Source organism: Eschrichtius robustus, chromosome 1 (assembly GCF_028021215.1).
Source record: "Eschrichtius robustus isolate mEscRob2 chromosome 1, mEscRob2.pri, whole genome shotgun sequence".
NCBI lineage: Eukaryota > Metazoa > Chordata > Mammalia > Artiodactyla > Eschrichtiidae > Eschrichtius > Eschrichtius robustus.
This window is the reverse complement of record NC_090824.1, coordinates 35,418,444-35,446,441: the sequence shown is the minus strand read 5'-3', so window position 1 is coordinate 35,446,441 and position 27,998 is coordinate 35,418,444. Positions and strand designations below refer to the sequence as shown.

General features: G+C 37.5%; 1 protein-coding gene across 1 annotated transcript; it reads left to right on the top strand.

Annotated features, from left to right (window-relative positions):
- Nucleotides 1-14,748: 14,748 nt before the first annotated feature.
- Nucleotides 14,749-27,787, top strand: CCDC196 (coiled-coil domain containing 196). The gene is made up of 10 exons (XM_068565084.1): nt 14,749-14,798; nt 14,903-15,055; nt 17,465-17,561; nt 18,603-18,653; nt 20,302-20,379; nt 20,582-20,665; nt 21,194-21,253; nt 21,625-21,766; nt 27,428-27,483; nt 27,668-27,787. Exons 1-10 carry the CDS (start codon nt 14,749-14,751, stop codon nt 27,785-27,787), a joined length of 891 nt encoding a protein of 296 aa, XP_068421185.1.
- Nucleotides 27,788-27,998: the final 211 nt, after the last annotated feature.

Below are 27,998 nucleotides of genomic sequence, written 5' to 3'. Positions count from 1 at the left end.
TGAAATAGAAAAGCGGGGCGGAGGGGGGAGGCAAGGAATATATAGAGTGATTAAATTCTGAGCCTGATTTAAAAAAAAAAAAAACAGTAAAAAAGAACTAGTGATGTCATAATAACCCTAAGGATTTAAAAAGAGTTTCCTCAAATATATCTGGGGGATAAGAAACACTGGAGAGAAAATAGGCCCATTAATAAATGACAGATGAGAGGAAATGAGATTTTGAAACAGTTGGGTTACTGAACTGCTTTTTTATTTTTTTTAATATAAATTTATTTATTTTATTTATTTATTTTTGGCTGTGTTGGGTCTTCATTGCTGCACTCGGGCTTGCTCTAGTTGCGGTGAGCAGGAGCTACTCTTCATTGTGGTACGCGTCCTTCTCATTGCGGTGGCTTCTCTTTGCTGCGGAGCACAGGCTCTAGGCATGTGGGCTCAGTAGTTGTGGCACAGGGGCTCGGTAGTTGTGGCTCACAGGCTCTAGAGCGTGGGCTCAGTAGTTGTGGTGCACGGGCTTAGTTGCTCCATGGCATGTGGGATCTTCCCAGACCAGGGCTGGAACCATGTCCCCTGCATTGGCAGGCAGATTCTTAACCACTGTGCCACCAGGGAAATCCCTGAACTGATTTTTTTTTAAAATGGATCTTTTAACAAGAAAAACAAAAAAGGGGGATAAGGACAGAGAAGGAACAAGACTTGTCAGCAGAATGCTGATAAATAGCAAGCAAGGGAATTCAGTCCTTGCAAAAAATAAGGATTTTCCAAATCAGCAAACTTGGAGGATATGCCTTCTACTGGGGATAAGAAAGAATTGAGTAATTTATACTCTGAAGCACATTTTCTCTTGCATCTTCTAGCCAGGATGATCAAACCATATTATCAACCCCAGAAACTACTTTGACTTCATGCAAATCACCTGCATTGCGTTCTCACTTCTAATGTCCTCAGGTAATCTCACATGCTTTTAACAAACTTAATTATCTGCTTGTGCCAAGCACTGTATTAGGTACTGCAAATACAAAGACAAACATTAGCACCTATTCTAATTCATCCAATTTACCCTGGGCCCCTCAGTTTTGTTCAGGACTCCATCTGCCTTTCAACACGCACACATACATGCACAGGCATACGCACATCAACCTAAAAGCATACAAGTTAATACCTTTTTTTCCTTTATATGACATTTACTTATCTTCATTCCTAAATTGAGGACTCTGGAACTAAATACCCATGACCTTGAACAAGCCAATCATAGCCCCAAAGCTCTAAGAAAGCCAATCAACTTTCTTTTAAAACACATCAACAGTTTTAACTGAAAAAGTAATTAATATGTATGGTTAACATTTCAGACTCTCAAAAGGATCAATATACAATTAAAAGTAAGTATCCCCCTCAACCTAAATCACCAGACCCACCAGAAGTCTCACTATTGAATTACTTATGTAGTAGTCTTCCATATGCTTTTCATATACAAACATAGGTATAGGAATATCTTTTTTTAAAGAAAACATAAATGAACTGATTTTAAACCCTGTTCTGCATTTTTGCCTTTTTTTTTTTTTAAGTTACGCTGTATCTTGGGCAGCTTTCCATATCAGCACATAGAGATTTTTTATAATAACTGCATTAAAAAGTAGCTGCATAATATAGTATTTTATTGTAAAGATTACTATAATTTACTTAACAAGCATATTGATTGCTTCCTCTCTTTTACCATTACAGAAAACTATGTTATATATACATCTATAAGGAGATAATAATATACTTTTGTGCAGAGTTAATGCAAAAATTAAATGAGATAATTTACGTGAAAGCATCTAGAATGCCTAGCACGTGTTAGGCATTTTTAGTATGTGTTAGTTAAAGGAATGAACTGAATGAGGGAGCAAAGGAACCAACAATACATCCTGTTTTGTTTCTTGTCCAATGTCAGTCTCCACCCACTAGAATGAAAGCTTTATGAAAGTAGGGATCAATCATGTCTGTCTTTGGTCACCGCTGAATCCCTATAACTTAGAATAGTGCCTTGCGTATAGTAAATGTTTAAATAAGTAATTGATTAATGAACGGATATCATCAGCCATCATTCTTATTTTCCTGTGACTCAGTTTTAACTTCAAGATAAAAGGGCCAATTTAAGATGAAATACAGCACAGCCTTCTTTCAAGCGAGATTATTTGTAATTTGATTCTGAGAAAAGTTAAAAAGCAAGGCCACTCCCAGATGGGTGTGGGACCCTAGCAACTCAAACTCTCCTGCCTGCCCACACTAATCTCACTTGGAAGGAGTTTACACTGTCAGCAACCTTCATAAGCCTCTTGGGATATCATTATAGGCAGAAATTTTGAAAGTGATTTTAATTACATGCAGAAAAGAGGAATAGGTGCCACACCTACATGGCCCTGCCTCCAAGTGTGAGGCCTGGGGTGACTACCCTAGTTGCCCTACCCAAGGGATGAACCTGTTAAAGACAGCCATCATTTGTGAATTAATCACTGTTTTCAAATATAGATCAAAGTCCAGTCAAAGATTTCTTTATAATAACATTATGCTCACTAGGATTGCTTTCTTAATTTGGAAAGATTTGGAGAAATGTCTCAACTCTGGGTGCACCATGGGAATATAGTCCATATAGGAATATCACCCGTCCCATGTGTTGCCAAAAGAAAAAAAATTGACAACCACTAGTCTCGAATAGGGCTTTTTAACTCACGTGAGAAAAAGTTGGTCAGATTTCTAGAGCCATGTAATTGCATATATGGGACAAGCAAAGTCTTAAGTTTGGGAATGATGTTATAACAATAAATTACGTCGGGCCTCCCTTGGCTCATTCTGAACTTGTTCTCATGTTCAGAAACAAACAGCTGGGAAGACACAAAGTAATTATTAGTGTAATACTGTACTGTCTTCACTCTTTACTTCTCGAGTGGAGAAATATGCACCCCAAAGTAGAGAGTGCATCCTGAAGGCAGAGCAAGAATCTTTCAAGTGCTTTCTCCATTGCTCTCCCTTTCCATAACCTCACACGGATGGCAGCTGCTCCCAAAAACATTCACTCTCAATTCCCAACTTCTCTAAAACTCTACTCGACGCCTAGACCATGAGTTTATCTCTCTTCTCCCCACCTCCTTGATGGCATTATCAGTCAATCTGCTCTGTCCTGTACTCACATGGTACATAGTTTTCCCTTCTTGACTTCAATGCTGATTGAAACAGATACCATTTATTGTCAGAAGTATCTCCAAGTGACTTGAAGGGTTTTTGTTTGTTCTGTTTTTAAATTTTATATTATTTTTTTCTAAATATAGATGTTTCAATATTTTCTTCCTTTTTCTTCATTCTTTCTATTTTTTAAATTAGAATATATTGATTCTATAAAAGAAAAAAGTTTTTAATTTAAAAGTTTCTTCTACATGCCCATTAGAGAAACTCTGGAAAGTCCAGAAAAATAGAGGAAAAATATAATCACTGAGAGAACCTTAATTTTAGTGTATCTTCTTCAGTCTTCTACACACACACATGTATATGCACACACATATAGACTATGCTGTTCTGTATTCTTTATTTCATATTGTATTTTGAGTATTTTCTCTTTTTATTAAATATCTTTCAGAGTAAGATTTCTATGGCTCATTGCATTCTGTTGTATGGATATATCATAATTTATTGATCCATTCCCCTGTTAGAAATTTAGATTGTTTCCAATTTTTCATGACTTTATAATGAATGTTCATTATAAATTAATGATTTAATTAATTAATCTTTGAATCTATGATATTTCCTTAAAATAGATCACTAAATGTTTGAATTCCTGAGCCAAAAACTATAAACATTTCTTAAGAGTTTATGAAAGTTTTAAAAGTTTATGAAAATTTCAACTGTACCACAAAGTAGAGAGACCAGTATAATGAATTTCCCCATACACATCACCCCACTGTCAACATTTATCAAAATTTTTGCAACATCTTTATTTTTAAGATTATTGATATGCAGTATATTGTCTAATCACTTTTCAGAAGTCTGCCAATTGTCATTCTCACCAGCACTGTGAAGCTCCCACAAGTACTCTAACCAGTGTTGAGTATTTTCAGCATCTAATTCCTGCTGGTTAATTTGGTCAGTTATTTCAAACCTATCTTGTCAGAATCTGGCACTACATTGTCTCAGAGTCCAGTTCAGATCCTTTGAGAATTCATTTCATCCCACGAAACAATTTCTATTTTTCAAGATTGCCTTCCTATCTTCAGTTGAGCAGAGGAACTCAGACTTCATCTGACAGTCCTTCAACCTCTGGAAGATGGACGTAGCAGCAGCTCCCTCTCGATGAGACTATCCTTCGTGTACCTGGGCAGTACAACTGATCATCCCATTGCTCATCAGGACTCACTGTGAGTGATGATGATTGAAGGTTGTTGGCGGCTTTTAATCTCATACTAAGAGTTTCCATATGTCAGCCTTCTTCAAGGTCTGCATCTTTGCTGAATAGACTAAAATTTAGAATATGTAATTAAACATGACTTATTATATGCATTATCAGAACTAGGTTGGTCTATTTATAGAGAAATTGAATATCTCACTAGCTTAATACTTTTATTTGCGGCTAGATGTTCACAAGCAAAGTATTATTATTGTTGTTGTTATTATTGCATAAATAATATAATGGCTCTATGTTGTACTGGAAAGATCACTAAATTGGGAATAAAGAGTCAAAGTGTAGACTTGACTGTGCAATTAATTAGTTAGGTTAGGTTAGTTTTAAAATCACTCAAGATTTAATTTTGCTCTACTTTACTAAAATCCCTTACAGTTCTAAAATTCCACAACTTGAGAATGTCTTAATATAATTCCTTACCCATTTGTTATTTTAAAATGCATTTTAAAAGATGATAGATAGCATAGTAGGTATTATTACTTATCTGTAGGAGTTAGGTAAGTCACCCAGTGGTGTGCTGCTGATAAATGTTTAACAACAGGCTTTCTGGGGGGGGGGGGGCGGAAAGCCCTGTTATGTATCACTGGCCTAGTCCCATAGTGTAAATAGTCCCATCATAGGTGATGTAAAGCTACCAGCTTGAGTAACTGACAGCAGAATTGGGAAGAGATAGGCACAGTTGTCTCACCAGCTAGGGTGAGCTGGCTCTGGCACACCACTGACCCTGCATTTATGTGGTATTCCAGGTAGACTCCATTAAGCTGCAAGCAACAGGAATTCTAGCTATCAGTGGCTTAAACAACAAAAGCACTTAATTTTTCATGCCCTAAGAAGTCTGAAGGTAAGTGGTTCAAAGATTTCTTTAGCAGTTCTACCTTGTCAGGGTGTTGGGTTAGTTTCTTTATAATTCTCTTGGTCTTCTACATCATTGAAAATGAAAATGGCTACAGTACCCCCAAGCATCCAAAGTAAGAAAGAAAACATAGAGTAAATATAGTTTTTCCTTTTTTTAATCTCCTTTATTAGAGAGGACAAATTTTGCCTAGAAACCCCAGCAGCCTTCCCCTTAAGTTTTGTTAGCCAGCACTGAATCACATGTCCATACTTAAACCTATCATTGGCAAAGAGGATCTGACCAGCTGTGATTCCAACCCTGGGACTAGACACAAGGAAGAAAGAGGAAGTAACATTGATATAGGCAAACAATGATGTCTGCTACACACAAAAAGATTTCAAGCTGAAAAATGCTGATGTTTTCAACTATCAATTCAATTTGATAATTATTGAATCTGTTCAATGGGCAAGACAAAAAATGTATCTGTCTCCCTTTCATCATGATCACATGCTCATGAATAGCTTTATAGAGTACTTCCCAGAAGAGCCATTAATATATTCACCCTTTTTAAGCTTTTTTATGTTCCTAGGTCAGTATTATTTTTAAATGCCCATCCATGCCATAACTTAAGTTCCAAAGAACTTTTACTTAGTTAATGTGAACCTCTTAAATGAAGCTTTGTGACCATATGGACACAGGAGTAAACAGTCCTTAATGAATTAAAAAATGTAGAGTTAGCATCTATTTCAGAACTTTTATTGTCATGACACATTACTATGTAATACACTTCATTTTCTTTTTAGTAAATGCTGCTTGGTTTACAGATAAGTTTATAATACATGTACCCAAGTAATAACACTTCTTTTATTTAAAACGATTCTGTAGTTCAGAAATAATGTTCTATTTGATGCCTCATTTTGTAACATTCAGAAAGTTTGCTACAGTGCACTCACACTAAAATTGGAAAGGGAGTCTGATTTGGTATCTTAAACAAGTCTCTGAATAAAATTTTTTGTGCATGCAAAATAGCAGCTTATAAAGCCAGAAGATTTTCAGTGTTGTCACCCAGGACTACACAGCCTTTTAAAAAATACAATCCCTGCTCAGATTTTGTTTCTTTATGTTTCCTAATTATCATTTATAATCCTCTATTTATTTGCAAGTGCAAATGAAAAAACAGAAAAAATGCCACAATGTAGAAGAAAGGCTTAATAACATGATAAATATCATCTTATTTTTAGTATTTGATTGTTGAAGCAGTATAGGTGACGAGGGTACATAATTTGGTATTTTTATTTTGTAGTGCCTAAAATTATACATGGTTATTATTAAATTTTTAGAAATTCAGTAGAGGGCTACTTTAGGTTGTTTGGTTTTTTTCAGTTGAGGTAGCATATGAGCCTATACAAACAGCTAAACAAGAATCAGAGAATTCTGTGCTCAGTCTGGACCACTGAGCCTACTTTTGATTCTGGCTATGCAATATGACTAGATTGTCTAATTTGAGATGCATTATATACCCCCAACCCTTTACAAATGTTACATTTTATCTTTGTAATACTTTTTTATGTCCCCCGTAATGCCTAACAATAAATGTCAAAAAATATCTGTTGTTTTGGGGGTTTGGTTTTCATTTTATTTTGAAGAGTGTTGCCTCTGTCATTCACTCCCTGACATAGTGAATCTAAACCTATCAAATTAGGAAATGAGATCAAATTTGCATTTCATATAATTTAAGCAAAACTCTGCTTAAATTACCTGGATCTAAATGCCTTCTTTAAAAGTGATCATTTCAATGCAAGAAAAAGAGAGAGAAAGGAAGAAAGAAACAAAGAAACAAAGAAAGAAAAAAAGAAAGAAAGAAAGAAAGGGAGAGAGAGAGGGAAGGAGGGGGGAGGGAGGGAAGGAGGAAGGAAGGAAGGAAGAAAGGAAGGAAGGAAGGAGGAAAGGAAGGAAGGAGGAAAGGAAGGAAGGAAGGGAGGAAGGAAGGAAGGAAGGGAGGGAGAAAAACTTAGAAATTACAGAAAACAATTGATTTATCTTGAATTGAGTTTTCAAAATGGCAGTCTGCAGGCCAAACAAATCCCATAAATATGTTGTTTGGTTCATGCAACATTTAAAAGTCAAGAGGTTACATAAAAATTCGGATTTCCAGTTTCTCTTGAAAGTCATTAAGAACTGGCAGGACTGGGTCTGCATTTTCAGCTGGAGCTGAGTGGTGGCTCCCATCCCCACACTCACTGTAGATGAGGCCTCTGCTGCCCCCTATCCCCATGCAGTCCCCACCATGAGCTCCAAGTATACACTTAGCACCCATACACCCCAGCTTCTCTAACCCAGGAGGCAAGTGGGGGCTGTCCTCATCCCCACCCGTTGCCAGGCCTTGCACTGGATGGACCTAATTGCCAACATGGGACATCTTTTTCTAATTTACAATAGGAGACCCATGGCTAGCAGCCCTTGCAGGATCTTGGTCTATGCCTGGAAAGTCCTAAGAGCAAGGATTTTCTCTTCTTTGTCTCATCTGACTTTGTAACCCTAAGGTTGGGCAGGTCTAGGACATATAACAGGATTTTTAAAATATTGAACAAATAAATAATTCTTGAATACATACCTCTACCTTCTACCCTCTACCAAACATTATTTTCAAGGACTCCTAAATTTTAAGGTATATTTGGAGGACTATTGGCACCTTCATAGTCACCTGCCTGTGGGATCTGGACCTCTTTAAGGTGAATTTTGTGGACATTGTATCCTTCTTATTGACTGATTAGACTGCTCCATATTAAGAGATTCTACTTTTCCTGTTTGTTATGTACTATAATTCCCCAGTGGAACTGAAGCCTGGGCACCCAGGTAGTACCCTAAGTCCATCTAGTTTGTCCTACCCACCCCTCATTTTTCCAACCGTGCACCTGAAGTCCCAGTATGCCTTACCACTGAGTACACCCAAAATGTAACAGTAAATTTCATCAATCCATTTTCTACTTCCATAAGCAAAGCAAACTTCCTTTACAGATGTATAAACACACACACACTCAAACACACACATAGATGAATAAAACTAGAAAATATTTTGGTTCCAATGTATTGTATCCATATATATTTAAAGCATATACAAAAGAATAGTTTTTTGTTATTTGTTTACTGATTTATTTGTTTACGGATTTACTTCTGTAGAAAGGATCTGAGGTGATTTATTAAAATAATAAAAAAGGGGAAAAGTCATTTAAAAAATCAGGACCAAGAAAAATATTAATTACGTTAGAAGATCATAAGCAGGGGTTAGGACCCAAATGTCCAAAGTCACAAAATTATCTCTGAGATTCCTAGTAAACCAGACGAAAAGAAAAACAAAACCAGTTTATTGACTTATCCCTAAGAAAAACTACATACCAATAGTTCTCTGAAGAGGCAACACTTTCTTTGGTACCCAATTCTGAGTGAAATTTGTGATGTGTGGTCACCTGTGGGCAGCAGTGGTGGCCGGGAAGAATAGGTGAGAGAATGATGTCTTGGATAATCTTCTTTACAAATGCAGGAAGTCTTCATAAAATTTTCTCAAGGCTTCCCAAGTGAAAGGTGAAGGTGTGACACAAAATATGACTCAGAGGAGGCAGGCAATTCTACAGATGGCCCAGAAAAAATCGATTCAAGCAAGCAGCTTTCTGCTGATGCATTGTGATCTGAGAAGAAAACTTGAAGTGGTATTGCTCAAAGGCCAATCCACAAATGACATATCAAAATCACCAGAGAGTGCTTGTTAAAACTGTACTTTCTCCAGATCTACAGAGTAGGGATCTGTGGGGGATGAGCCCGGAAATCTGCAGCTTTTACAAATTTCCCGGGGGATTCTTAAATACAGTAGAGTCAAGAACCACTGCCCTGGAACAGTGGTCTTTAGACTTATTATTTTTTGCTTGTCTATTCTAAAAGAATTTTGAAACACTAGGAAACTAGGTATCATTTCACATGTTTTTAGATTGACATCTAAACTTTTTTATTGTAAGTTAAAGTTGTTAAAAAAATACAATTTCTGATGTAATATTGATGTTTTCAAATAAATCTCTTATGTCACTTTAAAATGTATACAATTAATCTTAAAAACCCGCATGCAATAAAATCTAAATACATGAACAAGCTCTTCTTTAGCAGTGAAAATTTTTACATTTCTGGGGCTTCCCTGGTGGTGCAGGGGTTAAGAATCCGCCTGCCAATTCAGGGGACATGGGTTCGAGCCCTGGTCTGGGAAGATCCCACATGCCGCTGTGCAACTAAGCTTGTGCGCCACAACGACTGAGCCCGCGAGCCACAACTACTGAAGCCCCTGTGCCTAGAGCCCATGCTCCACAACAAGAGAAACCACCGCAGTGAGAAGCCTGTGCACCGCAACAAAGAGTAGCCCCCGCTCGCCGCAACTAGAGAAAAGCCCATGTGCAGCACTGAAGACCCAAAAACAGCCAATAAATAAATAAATAATAAATTCTTTAAAAAAAAACAATTTTTTTTACATTTTCTCCTTTTTCTCCTTGAACTCAAATTTCCATCCCATTTTCCCCACAGAATTTTATTCAAATGTAATGTATTTTATGCTTGAAGTCTTTTTTTATCATCCTATCATTCTTCTCTGCAAAATATGTATGTACATTGAAATTCTATTTTTTTTATTTCATGTGACCTTAAGTTTCTAAATGTTAAAATTTCTTCAGAATTGCATTAGTATTATAACTATTAGTAAGTAGTACACATTGACAAAAAATAGACATTTTCATAATAATTTTTAATTATAATGAATTATTTTAGAAATGCTTCTATTAATTTGATGGGTAGACTGTTTTACCCCCTATTTAATTCTTGTATTAATAGGTTAATATTATTTATAGCTAGAATAAGACAGACTTCAGCATCAATTTTATTCATATTTTTTGCTTTACATAAAATACTCACTTAGAAAAATTGTTTACACAAGGTAAACAGGAGTGGAATGTGTTTTGTTATAGCAGTGTCACTCAGATCTTTGAAATCCTTCTGAATTATAAGCCAAAACCCATATAGTAATTTATCATCAAAATTTATATTTAATAAATTTAAGCTGAAAATTTGATTAGGTCATTCTTCAATTTTGTTGAAAGCAAAGAATTGGAAACCACATGACCTGCAAAAGAATTTGTAATCCAGTCATTAATAATCATTCACTCTCTTTAACCCCAACACCAACCTTGTAGTGAGTATAATGCCCTAGAGGTTTTTACACAACCCCCAAAGCACACCACTGAAGTAAGATAAGTCACTGAAGTAAGATTTCAGGTGATTGAAAGGTATTCCATTTTAACAAGTGTAAAAGTGTGATTAGGAAAGGGGGGACAGGAAAAGCCACCAAGGGGCATTTTCAGGCAGATCTACTTCGGTAAAAGAGTACTTGTGGAAACCGAGGATCCAGCAAGATCCTCTGAAAACTACCCTTGTTCCCACATTTCTTAAAAAGTCTTTGTGAAAGTTCAAATACCTCAGTTTGAAGACCATTGTACTAAGCATCTGGACACATTGGGAGAATACTTTCAAAAAGTCCTCAACAATAACAGAGAATTTAAGAGTTCCAAAATTTAATCTCCATCTTCTTAACTACCCGGATTCACTCCAAATGTAGGTGCACTCTAGCCTGGGACAGCTATAGCACAGATTAAAGTGAAGCAGACCACAAAACGGTCATAACAGACAACACAGGGAGATGTGGGAGATCTTCAAGAGCCTACAATTTTTGCTATTATGATTTTGCCAGCACATCTCTCCTTATTTTAGTTAATGGAATTCTTAAAATCTCCTCAGGGGTTGAACTGGCTCTGGGTCAGAAAAGACCAGAAGGTCCTCATGTTTCTTCACTGAGGAATTCTGTAATTTTATTGCTACAACCAAGGCTGAGTGTGAGGAGGATAGGAAAACTTTTTTTTTTTTTTGCTTTAATATGAAAATAATTGCCTCTACTCTTGGAGACCTGGCTTAATTAAACTAATCTGATTTTCTACTGGTAAAACTAACAAAAATGCTATTGCTCTGAGTTCTCTAATTATAGAGCAATCACACTTTCTCTTAACAGATACTAAAATCAAATGCTATAACGTTGGGTGAGTTCATTGTGAATAGCTTGTTATAAGGTCTATTTTGAGGTACCACATGAATTTCAGTGAATATTATGCAGTGACAGGAAGAAACAGAAAGCTTACTGCAGAAAAAAAAAGTATGAATTGCTACTAAAATTTATCTAAACAGTGATGAGGTTCTACAAGTTATTTCGTAAGAAGTATGTTTGCTAACCATAAACTCTTGTTCTTCCATCCCAAACTCCTTAAATTCAACCCCTTCTCAATCTCCCCTCTTAGCTACCCCCTTCTTCATTTTTTTCCCTGCATCGCCTGAATGAGATGATCAGCCTTTTGATGGATACTCTCACCAGTACTCTCAGTATCATTACTCCCTTGAACTTCTGCACATCCGTTCTGCCAAGTCGCAGCTCAGAATCAAATAACCATCTGCTCTCTCTACTACTGCTTCTAGTTTGCCAAGTACTGCTGGAGAAATTGCATGACTGCTGATTCATGCCATGGCAGATCAGCAATTCCCAAATTACCTTGACCCTTAGCACTACTTGGCAATCCTTTCACTCTTGCCTGGTTGGCTTCCTTTTCCACTGCTCAAGTGCTATTCCAAACCTCAAGTTATTACTCTTCCAAAGTTTCCTACCATGCTTCATGAATCAACAGATGACCTAAATGTCTACTTCAGGGAAAATTTAGTGTTCAACTTCTTTCCTTTCCACTTCTAATGTTCGTCTATCTCTTCACCCTCCCTACCTCTGTCCCAGAGATAATGTAGTATGTCAATTATTCCCCTTTCAAAACTGGGGTGTTCGGGGGTTTTTGGGGGGGGGGGTTTAAGCTCTTAAAGTCTGTGTACATTATTACAAGGCAAATATTCTTCTTGGAAGTCATATTCCAAGTTGAAGAAAGAGGCATCAGAATGTTAGGAAATTAAAGGTGCTGATTGGCTATAGAAAAGAGCACATCAGAATAGCAAGTGTTCTACTTTCAATCATTCCCAACCAAGGACTGAAAGGAAGGTGAGTTGGGATTCTGCATGTGCATTTAAAGTTTTAAAATTCTAACATAATTCTGCCAACCAAATGTCACAACAAGAAATTTAAAGAGGTCATGCTTCAGTGATCATTGCCATTTTTGTCCTCTATTTGCTACCACCTGCCACATCTGCAGTCTAAAAAGCCACAACTAATAATTAGTCCAACTTGTTCCTTCTTTTAAGTGTGTGGAGTTCGCTCACACTCTTTCAATCCAAACTTTTCATGGGAACTCCTAGGGGAACCTATGTGAATTACATTATGTTTCACCTGATATGGCTATTCTAATGTAATGTCATATTACACTAGCTATCATATAAAAATTACAAGTGACACATACATGCTTTAGAAAAAGTATTTGTAGAGACTGCCTAAAGAGAAGTTTTGATGTAGAAGATACTTTATATACCCTTAAAGTGTATATAATTTGGGGAGTTCTCTCTTTCCAAAAAAGAATACAAAATTATGAATACCAAATGAGGTCCAGGGCCCTTTGGAAGAGGTCTGTGAAAATGAAGGGCTCTGAAGCTTAAGCTTCATTAGGATAGTATAAATCAGCTTTTTGTATTTGACCTCTTACTTAGGACATTAAACAATACCTAAACCCAAACCATCCAAAAATTCACTAAAATGTAAATACCTGACATGAGCCAAGAACTTCACATATTGTATTTCATTCTTACAAAACACCTTTTAATTTACCATTCTCGTTTTTATAAAAGTGGAAACTGGGACTTAGAGAATATAGTAAGTTGCTCACAGTCAGCCCACTTCTCACAGCAAAGCTGAGATTCCAACGAAGATCCGACAAACTAAATCTTGTGTTATTTTCACTACAATACTCTGCCTTTAAGGTTTCCCAAAAGACAAAAGGTTTAAGTCATTTTGGAGAATGCCCCTAGAAAATCCCTGAAAAGGCTCAGTTAATACTTGAAATTAACATGACAATTCACATTTGAGAACGTCATTAAAAATATTGCCCTAAAACTGTGTGTAAAGAGCATAAAAGGGAATCCCCTGGCGGTCCAGTGGTTAGGACTCCATGCTTTCACTGCATGGGCCCAAGTTTGATCCCTGGTCAGGGAACTAAGATCCCACAATCCACGCAGCGTGGCCAAAAAAAAAAAAAAGAAAGAAACAAATGTATAACTCTTACAGTTATCTTCTGATCACTAAGTGAATAGATGAAGATGGGAGATTTTAGGGTCTAGGAGAAACATGATTCTAATAAGGAGAGGAAAATGGAGGCAAAATCAGAATCTGGAGGTAAGTCTACAATTACAGCCTCTCAGGAAGGAACTTGGCTATGGAATGACATACTAACAGTATGATCTTTTACAAATTATATCTTCTTGTTTCATGTCTGATATAATTCTACCTTGCCATTGTGATATATCACGTTTTAAAGATAGGAAAGTAGGGGCTTCCCTGGTGGCACAGTGGTTAAGAATCCACCTGCCAACGCAGGGGACACAGGTTCAAGCCCTGGTCTGGGAAGATCCCACATGCTGTGGAGCAACTAAGCCCGTGGGCCACAACTACTGAGCCTGCATATCACAACTACTGAAGCCCGCATGCTAGAGTCCATGCTCCACAACAAGAGAAGCCACCGCAATGAGGAGCCCGCGCACCGCAACGAAGAGTAGCCCCCGCTTGACGCAACTAGAGAAAGCCCGCGAGCAGCAACAAAGACCCACCACAGCCAAAAATAAATAAATAATTTTTTTAAAAAAAGATAGGAAAGTAATGACAATTGGTTCATGTATTGTATTACTCAATATTATACCCATACCTGTATTTGCCAGTTTGGCCTCTATTTTTTTTTAATGTATCCTAGAAGTATCCCCTCCTCCTCCTAAGTCTCCCAGAGGCAGATGCTTTGTCTTTATCTTTTCCTTACTCACAGAATCCAGTGCTGTGCCCTACAGATAGTAGGCATTCCATGGAGGTCAATTGCCATGGAAGATGGTGTTGATGAGTTATTTTTGATAAACCATCACTTTCTAACGCAATAGGAATTCCATAATATAGATGTGTTATGATTCTACCCTATTCAGTCAAAGACTTCAGAATAAAACTTTTGGCATTGGTTAAAGCTAAGGCAAGAACTGCTCAGATGTAGTTAGTAGTATTTTCAGTCAACAAGCTGTCACTGATGTTGGAGTTACTTTAAAGACCTGTGAAATCTGTGGTCTTAGCGCCATTGTGACCTCAACCTGTAGCTAAAAATCTGTCCAATGCAACAGGAGTTTCAAGAACAGCAGCACAAAAATGATGACTTAACTGAATGGAACAACAAGGCACATATTTTCAAGAAGACCTTTTTTATTCTTAGAGTAGGAGTTTTCCTTCAAGATGACAAGTGCTTCAAACTCTCCAGGATCTTACTTATCTTCCAAAACAAGGTGAGTCTTTGACGGAAGATGCCAAGTGGTAACTATCCAGGAACGAAAAGAGGGTCTCTGTTATTAGCCCGGGTTGAAGGCAGATATAGTGTCTCTTCCCACAGAAGTTCAAAAATAGATGACAACTACTTGAAGGAGTTGAGTGAGGATTTAAAACTAAGGAAGCAGGAACTGCTAGAGATGCTAAAACCTCTAGAAGATAAGAACAAGCTGTTATTCCAGAAGTTGACGTCTAACTTGGAGGAAAGACAAAGAAGGTAAGTGTTCCCTTCTCAGGATTTCCTAGAAGGGGAAAGGCAAGAGAACTTTAATCCATAGGATTTAGCAATGATTATTTACATTTTTTAAAAGGTTTAGACCTTCAGCTATAGTAAATTAAAAAGAATGTAACCACAAAATCAGGGTGGCAAGGAATCCTTCTTCTTTTAGTAGAATTAAATATAACTCAGCTCATCTCACAGGGCTACAGTTATTACTTTTCTTCCCAAGAAACTGTTAAGAGACTTTACTATCCTCAATCCATCATGGTCACACAGATAGCTCCTCATTCATGTTTGTGGAGTCACTTTAGGATAGATGACTCTGTTCTTCCATCGCCAAGCAGTGAAATGGTAATCATTTCTGAGCATCAAAGTCCTCTGGATTAGGGTCTGGCCTTACTAAATGTACTAGGCAGTTGAGGTCTTAACTCTTTGCTAGGGCACTCACTGTTCTTGGAATCCACCAACTCTCTTTTTCCCTTCTAGTTTCAGAGAATCTCACCTTAATGTGTCTACCTTCATTCTCTACCTTACCATAAACATTTCAGGGAGTTCAGACTTTTGGAGAGAAAACACCAGGCAGAAAGTTGTGAGAACAAACGCCAGGCAGAAAGTTGTAGTCAAGCACCAGCTGTTTACAACCGAGAAACTCAGCCCTCTCAGGGCAAGAGAACACAAAGGTTGGCTTCTTTGCTTATAATTAGAGAGGGAAAAGCACAAAGAACATAAGCATAAGTTAATTAATACCTTTGAAGAATATCCTCTCTCACAGTCATAGATTTGATATTAATTCGGATTTTGTCAGAAACTTCTTTTTTTTTTTTTTAGAATAACAGAAGACTTTTAATTAGTAAAAAATAAGATTCAACTAATAAAATCAAGATAAATATTTAAAAATTTAACATAAAATATTTTACTACCCACATAGTCTGCCATACTTGGTTCTAAGGAGAAAAAATAAGCCTAGAAAGTGTAAAAATGAAACATTTCAACTTTATACATAACATTTTATATCTTTAATTAAAATTATAAAGCAAATATAACAAAAATGATAGGATTCATTAATTCTAAGAGATGAAAATCAATTAGGTAAAAATCAATTCTTTTAGTCATGGTCTTGTTTTCTTTCCTTTTAATTTTTTACCAACCACCCCAATACAGTAAATGTATATCATTTCTTCTTCACTCTTATATAATATTTCATTTTCCTTAAGCATAAAGTACTCTAACATTCTAACTCTGCTGCAGAAAGCAGTAGCATAATATTAACAGCAGCAATACTACTACTGCTATTAATACTAATACAACTACTAACAATAATAAACAATGAATGAATAGGCCTCTAACAAATAGTCTGGATTTGCAACAAAACAAATATACAAAAAAATTTACAAATCACTGCTTCATTCAATTTCAGGAAAATAAAATACAATAAAATTCTAATATTAAACTCTTTTGTCTGTGAATCATGTCAATATTTAGAAGACTGAAAATATGCAGGGTTATTCAAAGATTATGCAGGCAAAGATAATTTTTTTTTAACATCTTTATTGGAGTATAATTGCTTTACAATGGTGTGTTAGTTTCTGCTTTATAACAAGGTGAATTCGTTATACATACACATATGTCCCCATATCTCTTCCCTCTTGTGTCTCCCTCCCTCCCACCCTCCCTATCCCACCCCTCAAGGTGGTCACAAAGCACCGAGCTGATCTCCCTGTGCTATGCGGCTGCTTCCCACTAGCTATCTATTTTACATTTAGTAGTGTATATATGTCCATGCCACTCTCTCACTTTGTCACAGCTTACCCTTCCCCCTCCCCATATCCTCAAGTCCATTCTCTAGTAGGTCTGTGTCTTTATTCCCATCTTGCCCCTAGGTTCTTCATGAGTCAGAAACTTCTTGATGGCTTGATTCTCTAGAGGCTACCATAAGGATATAAGTGGGTTCTCCAACTAACTCAAATGATTTTTATGTGGAGAAGCAAAGTAGGGGAGATGGACAGAGATGGGAGTAGGGAATAATTCTGAGATATATCCTTAAGACAAGAGGTTCTTCAACCTCCTTCTTCACAGAGGCAAAAAAAACGCCCCTTTCTACCCCAAAAGTCATACAACAAAACTTCCTTCTGAAGGGGTGGAGAGGAGTCTCACTAGCTGTTGGAGACCTAAGTTTTGAGCCTTACAGAGCACAGAATTCATTATAGAGCACATACCTAAGGCAAACGTCGATTAGGAATGAAATTGTCTTTTGGAGACCTTCTATGTCCAGAAGGACTTCCATAAATCTTGTGATTTCAGCCCCTATCTCCCTCTCATGGTAGAGTAGTTTCTGACTGGTCATGGAATATTAATATTTCTTTTTAGGAAGTATTATGTTTTGTGATATCTCTGTCTTCTTTCTAGTCTGCAGATCATGAGGCAGATTATGGCAGGGAAGGGGAATGGTGAATCCTTAGTCATTGAGCTCATTAAGGAAGCAGAAGAGATGAAGCAGAATCTGGTAAGAGGTTGGTGGGCACTCCAGGGAATGGCCTTCTGAACAAGGCTGTCAATTCCATTGCTGTCAGACAGAGTGCTCATCTCTAGCATTGGTGCTCCAACACTCATAGGTCCTTGATCTAGAAAAGTCCTGGAGTTAGGACAAAGGGAGTCAGGTGAAATGTTGGGAAGAATAAGAACTAGCTAGCAAAAATTCTATTTTTTTGACTTTTGAAAAACTTTTTATCTAAAGGTTAATGAATACAAGCATATTAACCCCTCACATTTCAGAAGAAATAGAAAATAACCAAAGTAAAAGAAAGGAAAGAGTTTGGTCTGAGAGATTCTTTCAAGATTTTAAAAAATTAACAATATAGGACTTCCCTGGTGGCACAGTGGTTAAGAATCCGCCTGCCAGTGCAGAGGACACAGGTTCGAGCCCTGGTCTGGGAAGATCCCACATGCCGCGAAGCAACTAAGCCCGTGCGCCACAGCTACTGAACCTATGCTCTAGAGCCCCCGAGCCACAACTACTGAAGCCCGTGCGCCTAGAGCCTGTGCTCCGCAACAAAGAGAAGCCACCACAATGAGAAGCCCGTGCACTGCAGTGAAGTGTAGCCCCTGCTCTCAGCAACTAGAGAAAGCTCTTGCGCAGCAACAAAGAACCGACATAGCCAAAAATAAATAAATAAAAATATAAATAAGTTTATTTTAAAAAATTAACAACATAAAGGATCTTAAAAATTAAAAATTAGTGGTCTAAGCCCCAAAGAAACTGCCATATGATCAGAACATCTTAAGTGTTTCAAGTGTGAGGAACTCACTACTATATAGATATACCACAATTACCATAATTAAAGTTACTATTCCAAATTGTTATTTTTTTTATCATCATCATCAATCTCATCTCTCATGTTCCTGGGTTTGGGGCTAGGCCCACTTATTGCCTTCCTCTGTGGTTTACTATGCCCCTACCCCTTAGTCCCCCTATTAATGATTCCTTCCAACTTTAATGACTAGACAAACACATATTTCTATCTGTTTGCTTTTTCCCCTCCAACAGGAAAGGAAAAACAAGATGCTTCGGAAGGAAGTGGAAATGCTATGGAACAAGGTATGTGTGCCTCTAAGGATCTCTTGAAAGTATCTGTCTTACAAACCATAATGCAAAGAAGCTTCCCTTTTTTCTGGTCCACATCCTCATTTTTTCATGTCTCTGTTTCCACCCATGCCTCATTCCAATTCATTCTCTGATCTTATTTAAAACAATCAAGTAATGTCACTCTTCTTAGGAAAACCCTTTACAGCCATTCCAGGCATAGTCTGGCTCTTGCCTACCTTTCTAGTCTCCTCTCATAGAAGACCTCCCCTCCCACACTGGCCTCCACATGCCAAGACCTTTCTTTTCTAAAGACTTTTGCTTTTGCTTTATCCCTGGGCTGTAATGCTATTTTCTTATAGTTGGCTCATTCTCATCCTTCAGGTCTCCGCTTAAATGTCACCTCCTCAGGGAAGCCCTCCTTATTCACTCCACCTGAAAAAGGACATCACCCCCCCCCACTTCCTATTATACAATTCTGTTCATGTCTTCCATAACAATTTTTATAATATAAGCTCACTATTTTTTTTATTTTATTGTGTTATTATTATTTTATTTGTTTCTTATCTCCCTGCCCTGTTCTGGAATACATGCTTCTCCAGTATCTTGATTGCTTTGTTCATCTTGGAATCCCTAGCATGTAGCACAGTGCTTGGCACATAGTAGACAATCAATAAATGTAAGTTGAATGAACGAATACCTGATTCTAATTCCCCTTTGACTTTGCAATAATCACAGGATTGTTTAATATAAAAATAGTATGGCCTTTTGCTGGGAAACCAAGCAGGGGTAGAAATTCCTTTGTGGACTAAGCCTTTGGGATCCAAGTGCTTTTTCACAAATTATGAGACCTGAATAGCAGATTGTCTTGTGATATAAACAGGTGTGAGTGTGATCTCTGACTGCTTTTTCCATCTCACCTTTGCACAGATAATTAGGATACTATCAAGCCCTGCATCTTGTACTGAGATCTGATCCTAGTTCTCAGTGGCAGCTACAAATCAATTCTATGAATTGTGAGAAGTTTTAGTTTCTGAGTTCTTGAGTCTTAGTGATAGGAAATATGCCAGCATCATTCCTCTGTCAAAATCCAGTTTCTCCAGAGTTCCCAAAAGACTTTGTATAAGGGATGTCCATATACCTGAGCTTGTGATTGACTTTCCCTCCCCATACTTTTAGACAATGAGAAATAGAGAGACAAGATCGTATGCCTAGTGGTTAAGAAGACAGACTTCAGAGTCCAAGAGATCTGGTTCAAATTCCAGCTCTGTACTTTCCTACCTGAGTGACCCTAAACAAATGACTTAACCTCTCTAAGACTCAGTTTTCTTATCTATAAAATGGAAATAAAAATAGTCCTGTGAGGATTAAATGAGAACATTTGTAATGTAGTAGAGTAAATAAGTAATGTAGTAAGTAGCTTACAGTAGTGATTGACATATAATAAAGGTTCAGTTAATAGTTTTTATTATTATAAGTTTCACTCAAAAGACCAGATGGAAGGGCTCATTCCATTCTGAACCTCCTTTGGTAGTACACTTTTCATATCAGGCCCTGAGAGTTTTCTGACTGGCAGGAACCAAAAGCCTTGACACCTATTGGCTTTCCACTTCCCTCATGAAGTCCCAGTAATTTAAAGCTTTGCCAAAATGTCTCTCTACAGACATTCAGCACAGAAGAACTCAGTGATCAACAAAAAGCACTGCAGATAAAGAACAAAGCAGACTTACAGGACAGAAAGGCAAGTGGACTGCATGGTGCTTAGAATTTCAAAGTTGTTGATGCCACACAGATGGCAACAGCCCGTTGACAATCAGGACTGATTAGGGTAGACAGATAGGAAGGATCTGGGCCTTAAGGGTATACTGGATTTACCGTCTGCTAAGACATTGCATTTCTTTCCTGGGACCTCCTATTCCCTTAGCTCTCTTCTTTCTTCCCAGGCTCCCAAAACCCCCTCATCATCTAGGAAGACCAAGAATGAACTGGAGACATTGTGTGCAGAGAAAGTGAAGGAAATAAGGAAGGTAGTATGATCTTTCTGAAAGTAGTGGCTTTTAGAGCTGATAGATTAGAAATCTTTAATGTAGCAATAATCTGCCTAAGTGTGCTCCTGAACTGATACAAAATTTTATAGGAGATCTGGTTCCCTTGGGGTATTACATTTGAGTCAGAGTGACACGGCAAGTTTCTGGTAAATCACGATAGCTAGAGCAAAGTGGGAAAATCTGTACCAATAATGACAACTTCGAAATAGCTATGTGATGTCAAAACACTTGTTAATTTGTTTTTGAACATTTATTTAGAGATATTATGCTTGTATCTAATCTTCCCGCAGCCAACTCATTGATAGAAAACGATCCTGTTCATTTAGCTTTTAGCTTTTGGAGAGTGGGATGTACAGGTGATGCCAATTAAGAGGACTGTGCAGTTGAGACCAATATATTAGTGAATCTATGACACCATAATTTTGCTATAAAGTCTTTGCAGCATATTGAGAAAACTGATTTCTGATCTCAATTTACTTTGTCACCAGAGGCTCTTTCTTCCACCAGGAAAAGCAACAGAGGAAAATGGAATGGGTCAGGTATCAGGAACAAGCTAACTTCATTCAGGTACTAAGTCTTCCAAGCCTGGACACAGGGTACAATTTCATTCATGCAGTATAGAGGCTTTTAGTTTCCTAATGGTAAACCTGATCCTCTCATCTGGGTTACCAATTGTCATGCTAAAAGAAATGTTTTGTGAGAAGATGACTGAAGAGACCTATCTCCAGCTTTACCTTGAGTATAGCACTTTTTCCCTATGATCTTGATTTTGTCCTATTTGAAATGGGGGGAAAAAAATTACACATAATTTCTGCCCACTTTTAAAGACTGAGCATGATAGAATCATTTTTAAACTTCTGAGTTAAAAGGATTCAGGTAATAGTGGATTTAGAGAAGCCAATACTATATGAGTAGTTTTGAAAAATGTTCTCTTATAGAATGACTTTAATGGCAAAGTGATTGAGCCAAGAATTGAAGCCTTGAAGAACTACCAGAAGCCCAATGATCTGAAGTTATCACTGTACATACAGCAGAATTTTGAGCCAAAGCAAGCATTTTTGAATCTTCCTGGGTCCCGAGGTAGGTAGAGTATCATAGGTACACAATTTGAGGTTTGTTTTGTTTTACATTGGAGATCCCATTACCTGTAAAGTGATAACACAATACCTGGCACACAGTAAGTTAGTTAGCAGTGTTATAATAAATGTTTTCACTATCATCATTATTATTATTACACTGAAACCCTTATATCAAGATAAGGTTTCCTCTAGAGGAAATAAAATTTTCCTTTGTAAAGACTGAGTAATATACTGTGTGTTTAGCATATGTAGTTGATACATAGTTGACACCTGATAAAATATTAGTTTTCTCCTCACCTCGTCCCCTGTCTTAGGAATTAGAGTAGTTTGATCTCACAAATCTTATTGGAATAGACTCTGCTACTTCAGAATAGAAGGCCAAAGAGACATCCAACAATGGTTGTGAGTTTCATCAATCCAGATATTCCTCTGGGAGTTTCACCATTTCCCCACCCCAAAGAATTTATGGCATCATTAGAGGAAATCATATAGCTTACCATAAAAAAATAAAGGAATGGTTTCTGAGGGACAGGAAGAAAGGGCTCTTAATTTTTCGTGGATCTATGAATCTGAACTCTGTAATTTAAAAAAGAGACATGCAATAAGAAATCATGGCTAAGGGATGCCAATGTTTTATCAGTATTAATATGTATGTCTCTAATTTCTTCTCAATCATATTCCATAAGGGCTTGAATAACTTATAAAATCACACACAGCATGAAGATCAAATAAACAGATGACTAAATCAAGGCAAAGGGAAAATAAGTTGAAGCCAGGTAAATACATAAAAATGTGTAATGAAAGTACCATACAGTTGGTACAGGTAGGCTTCAGTCTTGGTTATGAATTTCCCCGAAAAAGAAACATGAATTTATGGTGTCCACAAAATAAAAATAAACCAAGTTCTCAGAAGAAACACAGCTTTTACTGGTACTGAAATGAGAGAGAAATTTCTCTTCCAGGTCCTCATCAGGGGGACAGGACACTCTATGTGTGTCATAGTAGCTAATGTCCTCAAAAATATTTCTAAAATAAATTCAGAATCTAAATTTCCTAGGCTGTTTCTTATCTGTTCCTTGGCACAATCTGATAAGAAATTATTGATGTGAACTTTTTTTAAAAGCGATGGATCAGCTCAAGGTGATTTGGTCCAGGTCCATAGCACTCTGTTGGTCTGACTTGATCCATATTTAAAAGTTAGAAAATCTGGATGATTGGAGGAAATAGCTATCCTTCAGCCAGTGTTCCATTCATGTCTCTCTTTTAACTGTTGTTCTGATAAGAATTGGAAAGCAGAAAGCTTGAGGTTTTCTTCTCCAATAAGAACCTGGAATACAACCTGGAATACAACCAGAATTAAAAAGATAGAGGAGGGGAGGGTTATGAGGGCGAGAGATTCACGTCTTATTTCATTTAAAATTAGCTGAAAGTCATCTCAAGGGATCCATAGAGTAAGGAGCCAAAAATCTTTTCCCTCTGGATTCAAATCAAGCCAAGAAAATAAATAGTGAAAGATTCCATTCAGCATGATCACTACGGAAGATTTTTTTTCCCCTTGCTTGCAGAACACTGAATCTCTGAACTCTGAACTAGAACAGCCCACAGATCAACATCCTCTTTTCTCTTCTCTCCTCTAATGCTTCTGGAGTATTAAGCGATAGGGCACTAAACTGTTCAGTTACCACAAGTGCATGTAGCCACAGGCATGCGTGACCCATTGCTTGTGTGTTATTGATTGCACATGCATTGAGCACTGATTGTAGGCCAGTTTCATTTTCTAATACACACATATACAAAATTTATGAGTTTGTTTGAGCCCAAGTGGATATGAAATTTAAGTCTTAGATTATGGTTTTATTGACCTATTTATAACCTAGTGTTTAATTATTGAAAAGAAAACAAAAGGAATATTAGTTTTCTTCGTAGAGGGATTTTTAAAGTAGTTATATTAAGATATTATTACCAACAGTAGTATGTGTTGTAAATGAAAAACAAATGTAGTTTTCTATAATAGAAAGTAAACATAATAAGTATACAGAGAACAAAATTTTAGTATTCTAACACAGTGCTGAACCCTAAGGCCTGTTTTATCTTTATTAGGAAGTGAGATCAGCAAGATGTAGAGAGTTTTAAAGAAAACCAGCACCAAACTGAAACTCTTCTCCTTGATGCCATCAAGGTGTCAAGTTTGAAAGAATCAAAAAGGAATAATTTTCTCACTGTGACTTATAGTATTTAATGCTGTGTTCCAGCACCTCCTAAATTTATTGCAGTTACCTCCTAAAATCATCTCACCATCAAATTTTGGGAAATAGCAATTTACTGGGAAAAGCACTGGATTTAGAGTCAGATATATGAGTTGCAGGTCTTATTCTGAGGCTAACCATTTAGATGACCTGGACCAGTCATTTTGTTTCAGTGTTTTTCTTTATCTAACGCAACAATAACATATTATAGAGCATGTTGAAAACATGGTTTTGTGTAACCCTCATGATGACTCTATGGGGTAGGTATTATAGAACAAGAAACTAGTTTAGAGAAGCCAGGCTTCTGACTGCATATCCAAAGCTCACCTCCTAAAATATGCTATAAAGTGACAGTGTTCCAGTATGTGATTTCTTATGACTCTTCCACCTCTAAAGGCTATGATTTGAATTCAAGCTTATCACTTGTTTAATGTATAATCCTCCCAATAAAGAATCATACCCCCATCATTAATTTGCTCAGTAACAAAAGAAATACTACTTCCAAAAGGGGTTGACAGATTTGTAATTCTGCATATAGCCCAGTAGGTGGCACCAATCACATCCAGGCCTTTAGTCCATAAACAGTGGTAATTCAGGAACCTGCAGGGAGCCATCAGTCTTCTATTGCCCTTAGGACAAAATGTGCTACTTTTATGTATCAAATGAAAAAATTTAAAAGATCTATTGGTGTTTTCTGCCATGCTTTGTGACACTGAGGTGTATTACTGGCAGCCTTGATTATCCCGTATTAAATTCAGCATTCTGCTGCAAAATCCGTACCTATTATTCCACTCCGTGAACTACAGTGTCCTCCATTCCAAAAACAGCCACTGTCCCGCCCTCCACAATCCCTAATACTGTTTGTTTTTTTTCTACCACAGATAAATCAGGCGATCAGGACAAGGAATTAAAAAATCAGGCAATTGCGCAAGGTGGGGACCTTTTGAAGTTTAAGTACTTAGTAGTGTTCCTGGATAATGTTCCTTTTCCTCTAGTTTCAAAAGAATTGAATTTCACAGATCTGTCTTAAAGGATTGAATGTAATTCTGGACACACCTTCCAGCAAATCAGGGTACAGACCCTTCTGTTATAGGCATTTCCAAGTAGAGGGAGGGGTATCGCACTGCTCCTCGCCAAGAATTCCTCCTCCCACATCGATTGTCCTGTGTGCTGGTTGGCTGCATTGCAGTGGTGTGATCTGTTTAGTTGGCAAAATATAATCCTGTGTTAATACTGACTTTGTAACACTTCAAGCAATCCCTACTTGCAAATTCCCTTGAGGCCCAGGTTGTATGTATCATTAGCCAGGTCAGTCTCATCGGTTTAGCATACTTCATCACCTAGTCTTATAGAAGAGAAAAATATTTTATATCCACGGTGAAGTCTTTCCAGAGACGGGCCACATTTGAAGGGATTTACTTCCAGACCAGTATAAAATTACAGTTTGACCCAGAGTGTACGGCAGCCCTTCCCAGGCTTCTGTAGGGTCAAGAGAGCAGTTCTTGGCCTTTGGCAGTCACCTATCTTAGAGCGCACAGGCACGAAGCAATCTTTAAATTCAGCTGTTTCCCATCACACCTGCCGGTGTTTAAAGAAGAGGTTTATCTTCCATAATAATAGAACTGGTGATAAGACACTTGATTCTGACAGCCTTGCTTTTTTCTCCTCCCCTATCCCACCCCCAAACGCCCACCCCAACTCTTAGCATTTCCTTGAGCTCTTTTAAGAAGCTGAAGGTTGCATGTGAATATTTTGCTACACTTATAAATTGAGATGAAAGCCCAGTGCAGTGGGAAATGAATACTCTTGAGACCTTATTTATTCTATAACTCCCTCTGTTCTGAAAGCAAGTCATTCTCCCCAGCTTCAACCTTTGCTTCACTTTAGTATTACTCCTCCTGATGGCTGAATACACTCCAGCAGGTGCTGCTGAAAGGAAAAAAAGTAGTGTTAAGCTAAAATTTTGAAAGGCAGGGGCGGAAACCCACAGCTGGCTCCAATCTGAGTCCTTGATAAATAGCATTGCCCTCAAATACAGGCTTTTTCAAGCTTTGCAGCAACTTGAACTTTTTGAATGTCAGCCTTTGGTTCATGGTATTAGTAGGTCATGAAGTTAACTTCTTTTTTTTTTTAATTTAATTTAATTTTTATTTATTTATTTTTAGTTGCATTGGGTCTTCGTTGCTGCGCACAGACTTTCTCCAGTTGCAGGGAGCGGGAGCTACTCTTCATTGCGGTGCCCGGGCTTCTCATTGCAGTGGCTTCTCTTGTTGTGGAGCACAGGCTCTAGATGTGTGGGCTTCAGTAGTTGTGGCACGCGGGTTCAGTGGTTGTGGTGCACGGGCATAGTTGCTCCGCGGCATGTGGGATCTTCCCGGACCAGGGATCGAACCCTTGTCCCCTGCATTGGCAGGCAGATTCTTAACCACTACACCACCAAGGAAGTCCGAAGTTAATTTCTAAACTAGCTCATTCTTTCACTTCCTATAAAACTCCACAGAAGTCCAGGGGAGAACAAAAGTCTTCTTTCCTAAATATACATTTTGAAGGTTGAAAAAAAAGTAAACTGTACCTGTATTCATATTATGATTATTTCAGTGAGTGACAATCTATTCTAAACTTTTTTGCATCACACAATCAGGAGAGCAGAAGGTTGTCTAGGATTAGGTTGTCATACTTAGCTAATAGAAAGAAGATCCCCAGTTAAGTTTGAATTGCAGATAAACAATAAATGTTGAGTTTAAATATGTCCCAACTATTGCATGGGACATACATATACTAAAAATTATTTGGTGTTTATTGAAATTCAAATTTAACTGCGTGTCCTATATCTTAGTCTGGCAACCCTTACCTAGGACTGACTCACCACAGAGCCTATTTAGCACCCTACAATTCTCCCTCTTTCCCTTTTTATTCTCTCCCTTTCTCTCTCAGTCTGTGCCTGGTTTTCTCTCTGCCTCCTCTTTCTCATCCCCACCCCCACCTTCATCTTTTGTTTGTTCTCCGCTGTCCACAGTTAGCCATTTTTGTGGAATATGTGTCTGGGTTACCAGAGGGTGTGCAGATATCTGCGTGATTTATCACCTCATTTCTTCATTTAAAAGTTGTATTGGAAGCACACTTTGTAGGCTCTCAAATAAAATTGTTTTTACTTGATGTAATCTTCAAACGATTTTTTTTTTCCTGTGGGACATGAGCTCTCAACGGAAAAAAAGCTTGCCACTTCAACTTTAAAAACATTGTTTGATGAAGTTATTTTCTAAAACAACAATTAGAAAATCCACATCAATGCTAATACCAGAGTCAGTCCTACAATGATATGGTACTATGATGAATGTTAATAGCCTTGCAACTCAAAATAAAACTAGGTTTTTTTACTCAAAGAAAGCTCTCATTTTCCTAATTTTCCCCATCAGGTACCATGGACACTGCAGCTATGAGCAGAGCAACTACTGGCAAAAGTGAATCTAATGTGAAAATTACTTTGGTTTTTGAAATCATTTCAAAGGCTTGAATAGACAGTGGGTGTAGAATTTTGGAATGCATTTGTTAATATTTTTAGTATTCTAATTTAATATTTTTAGAGGATTTGCAAAATGAGTGCCAGGACACTTGGTGCTTTAGCTGTCATTTTTTTCTGTTTTTTCCTGTCTTAGAGAATTCTGGGCACAAAGACCTACACAGAACAACAAGGAGCTAAAGGAAGTCAGTTTGATGAAGGAAGAGGGAGGCTCTTTTTTCTGAGGTCAAGGCCAGATGAAGCGCTGAAGGATTAGAAGGCTTTCACTCCCTTTGCTTTGGACAGATTTAAAGACTAGGTACAGCCATTTGTGTTAATTAAAATCTCTCAAACCTTTGTTTTAGTGCTATTTCCACACTCTCTCCCCTCCACAATGGGTGGAAATGCTAGTTAGATGCTTGGCCTTAAGCACGTCAGGAATTTAGTCATCTAGGGATTGTAAACAGCCTCATTATTTTGATAGCTTT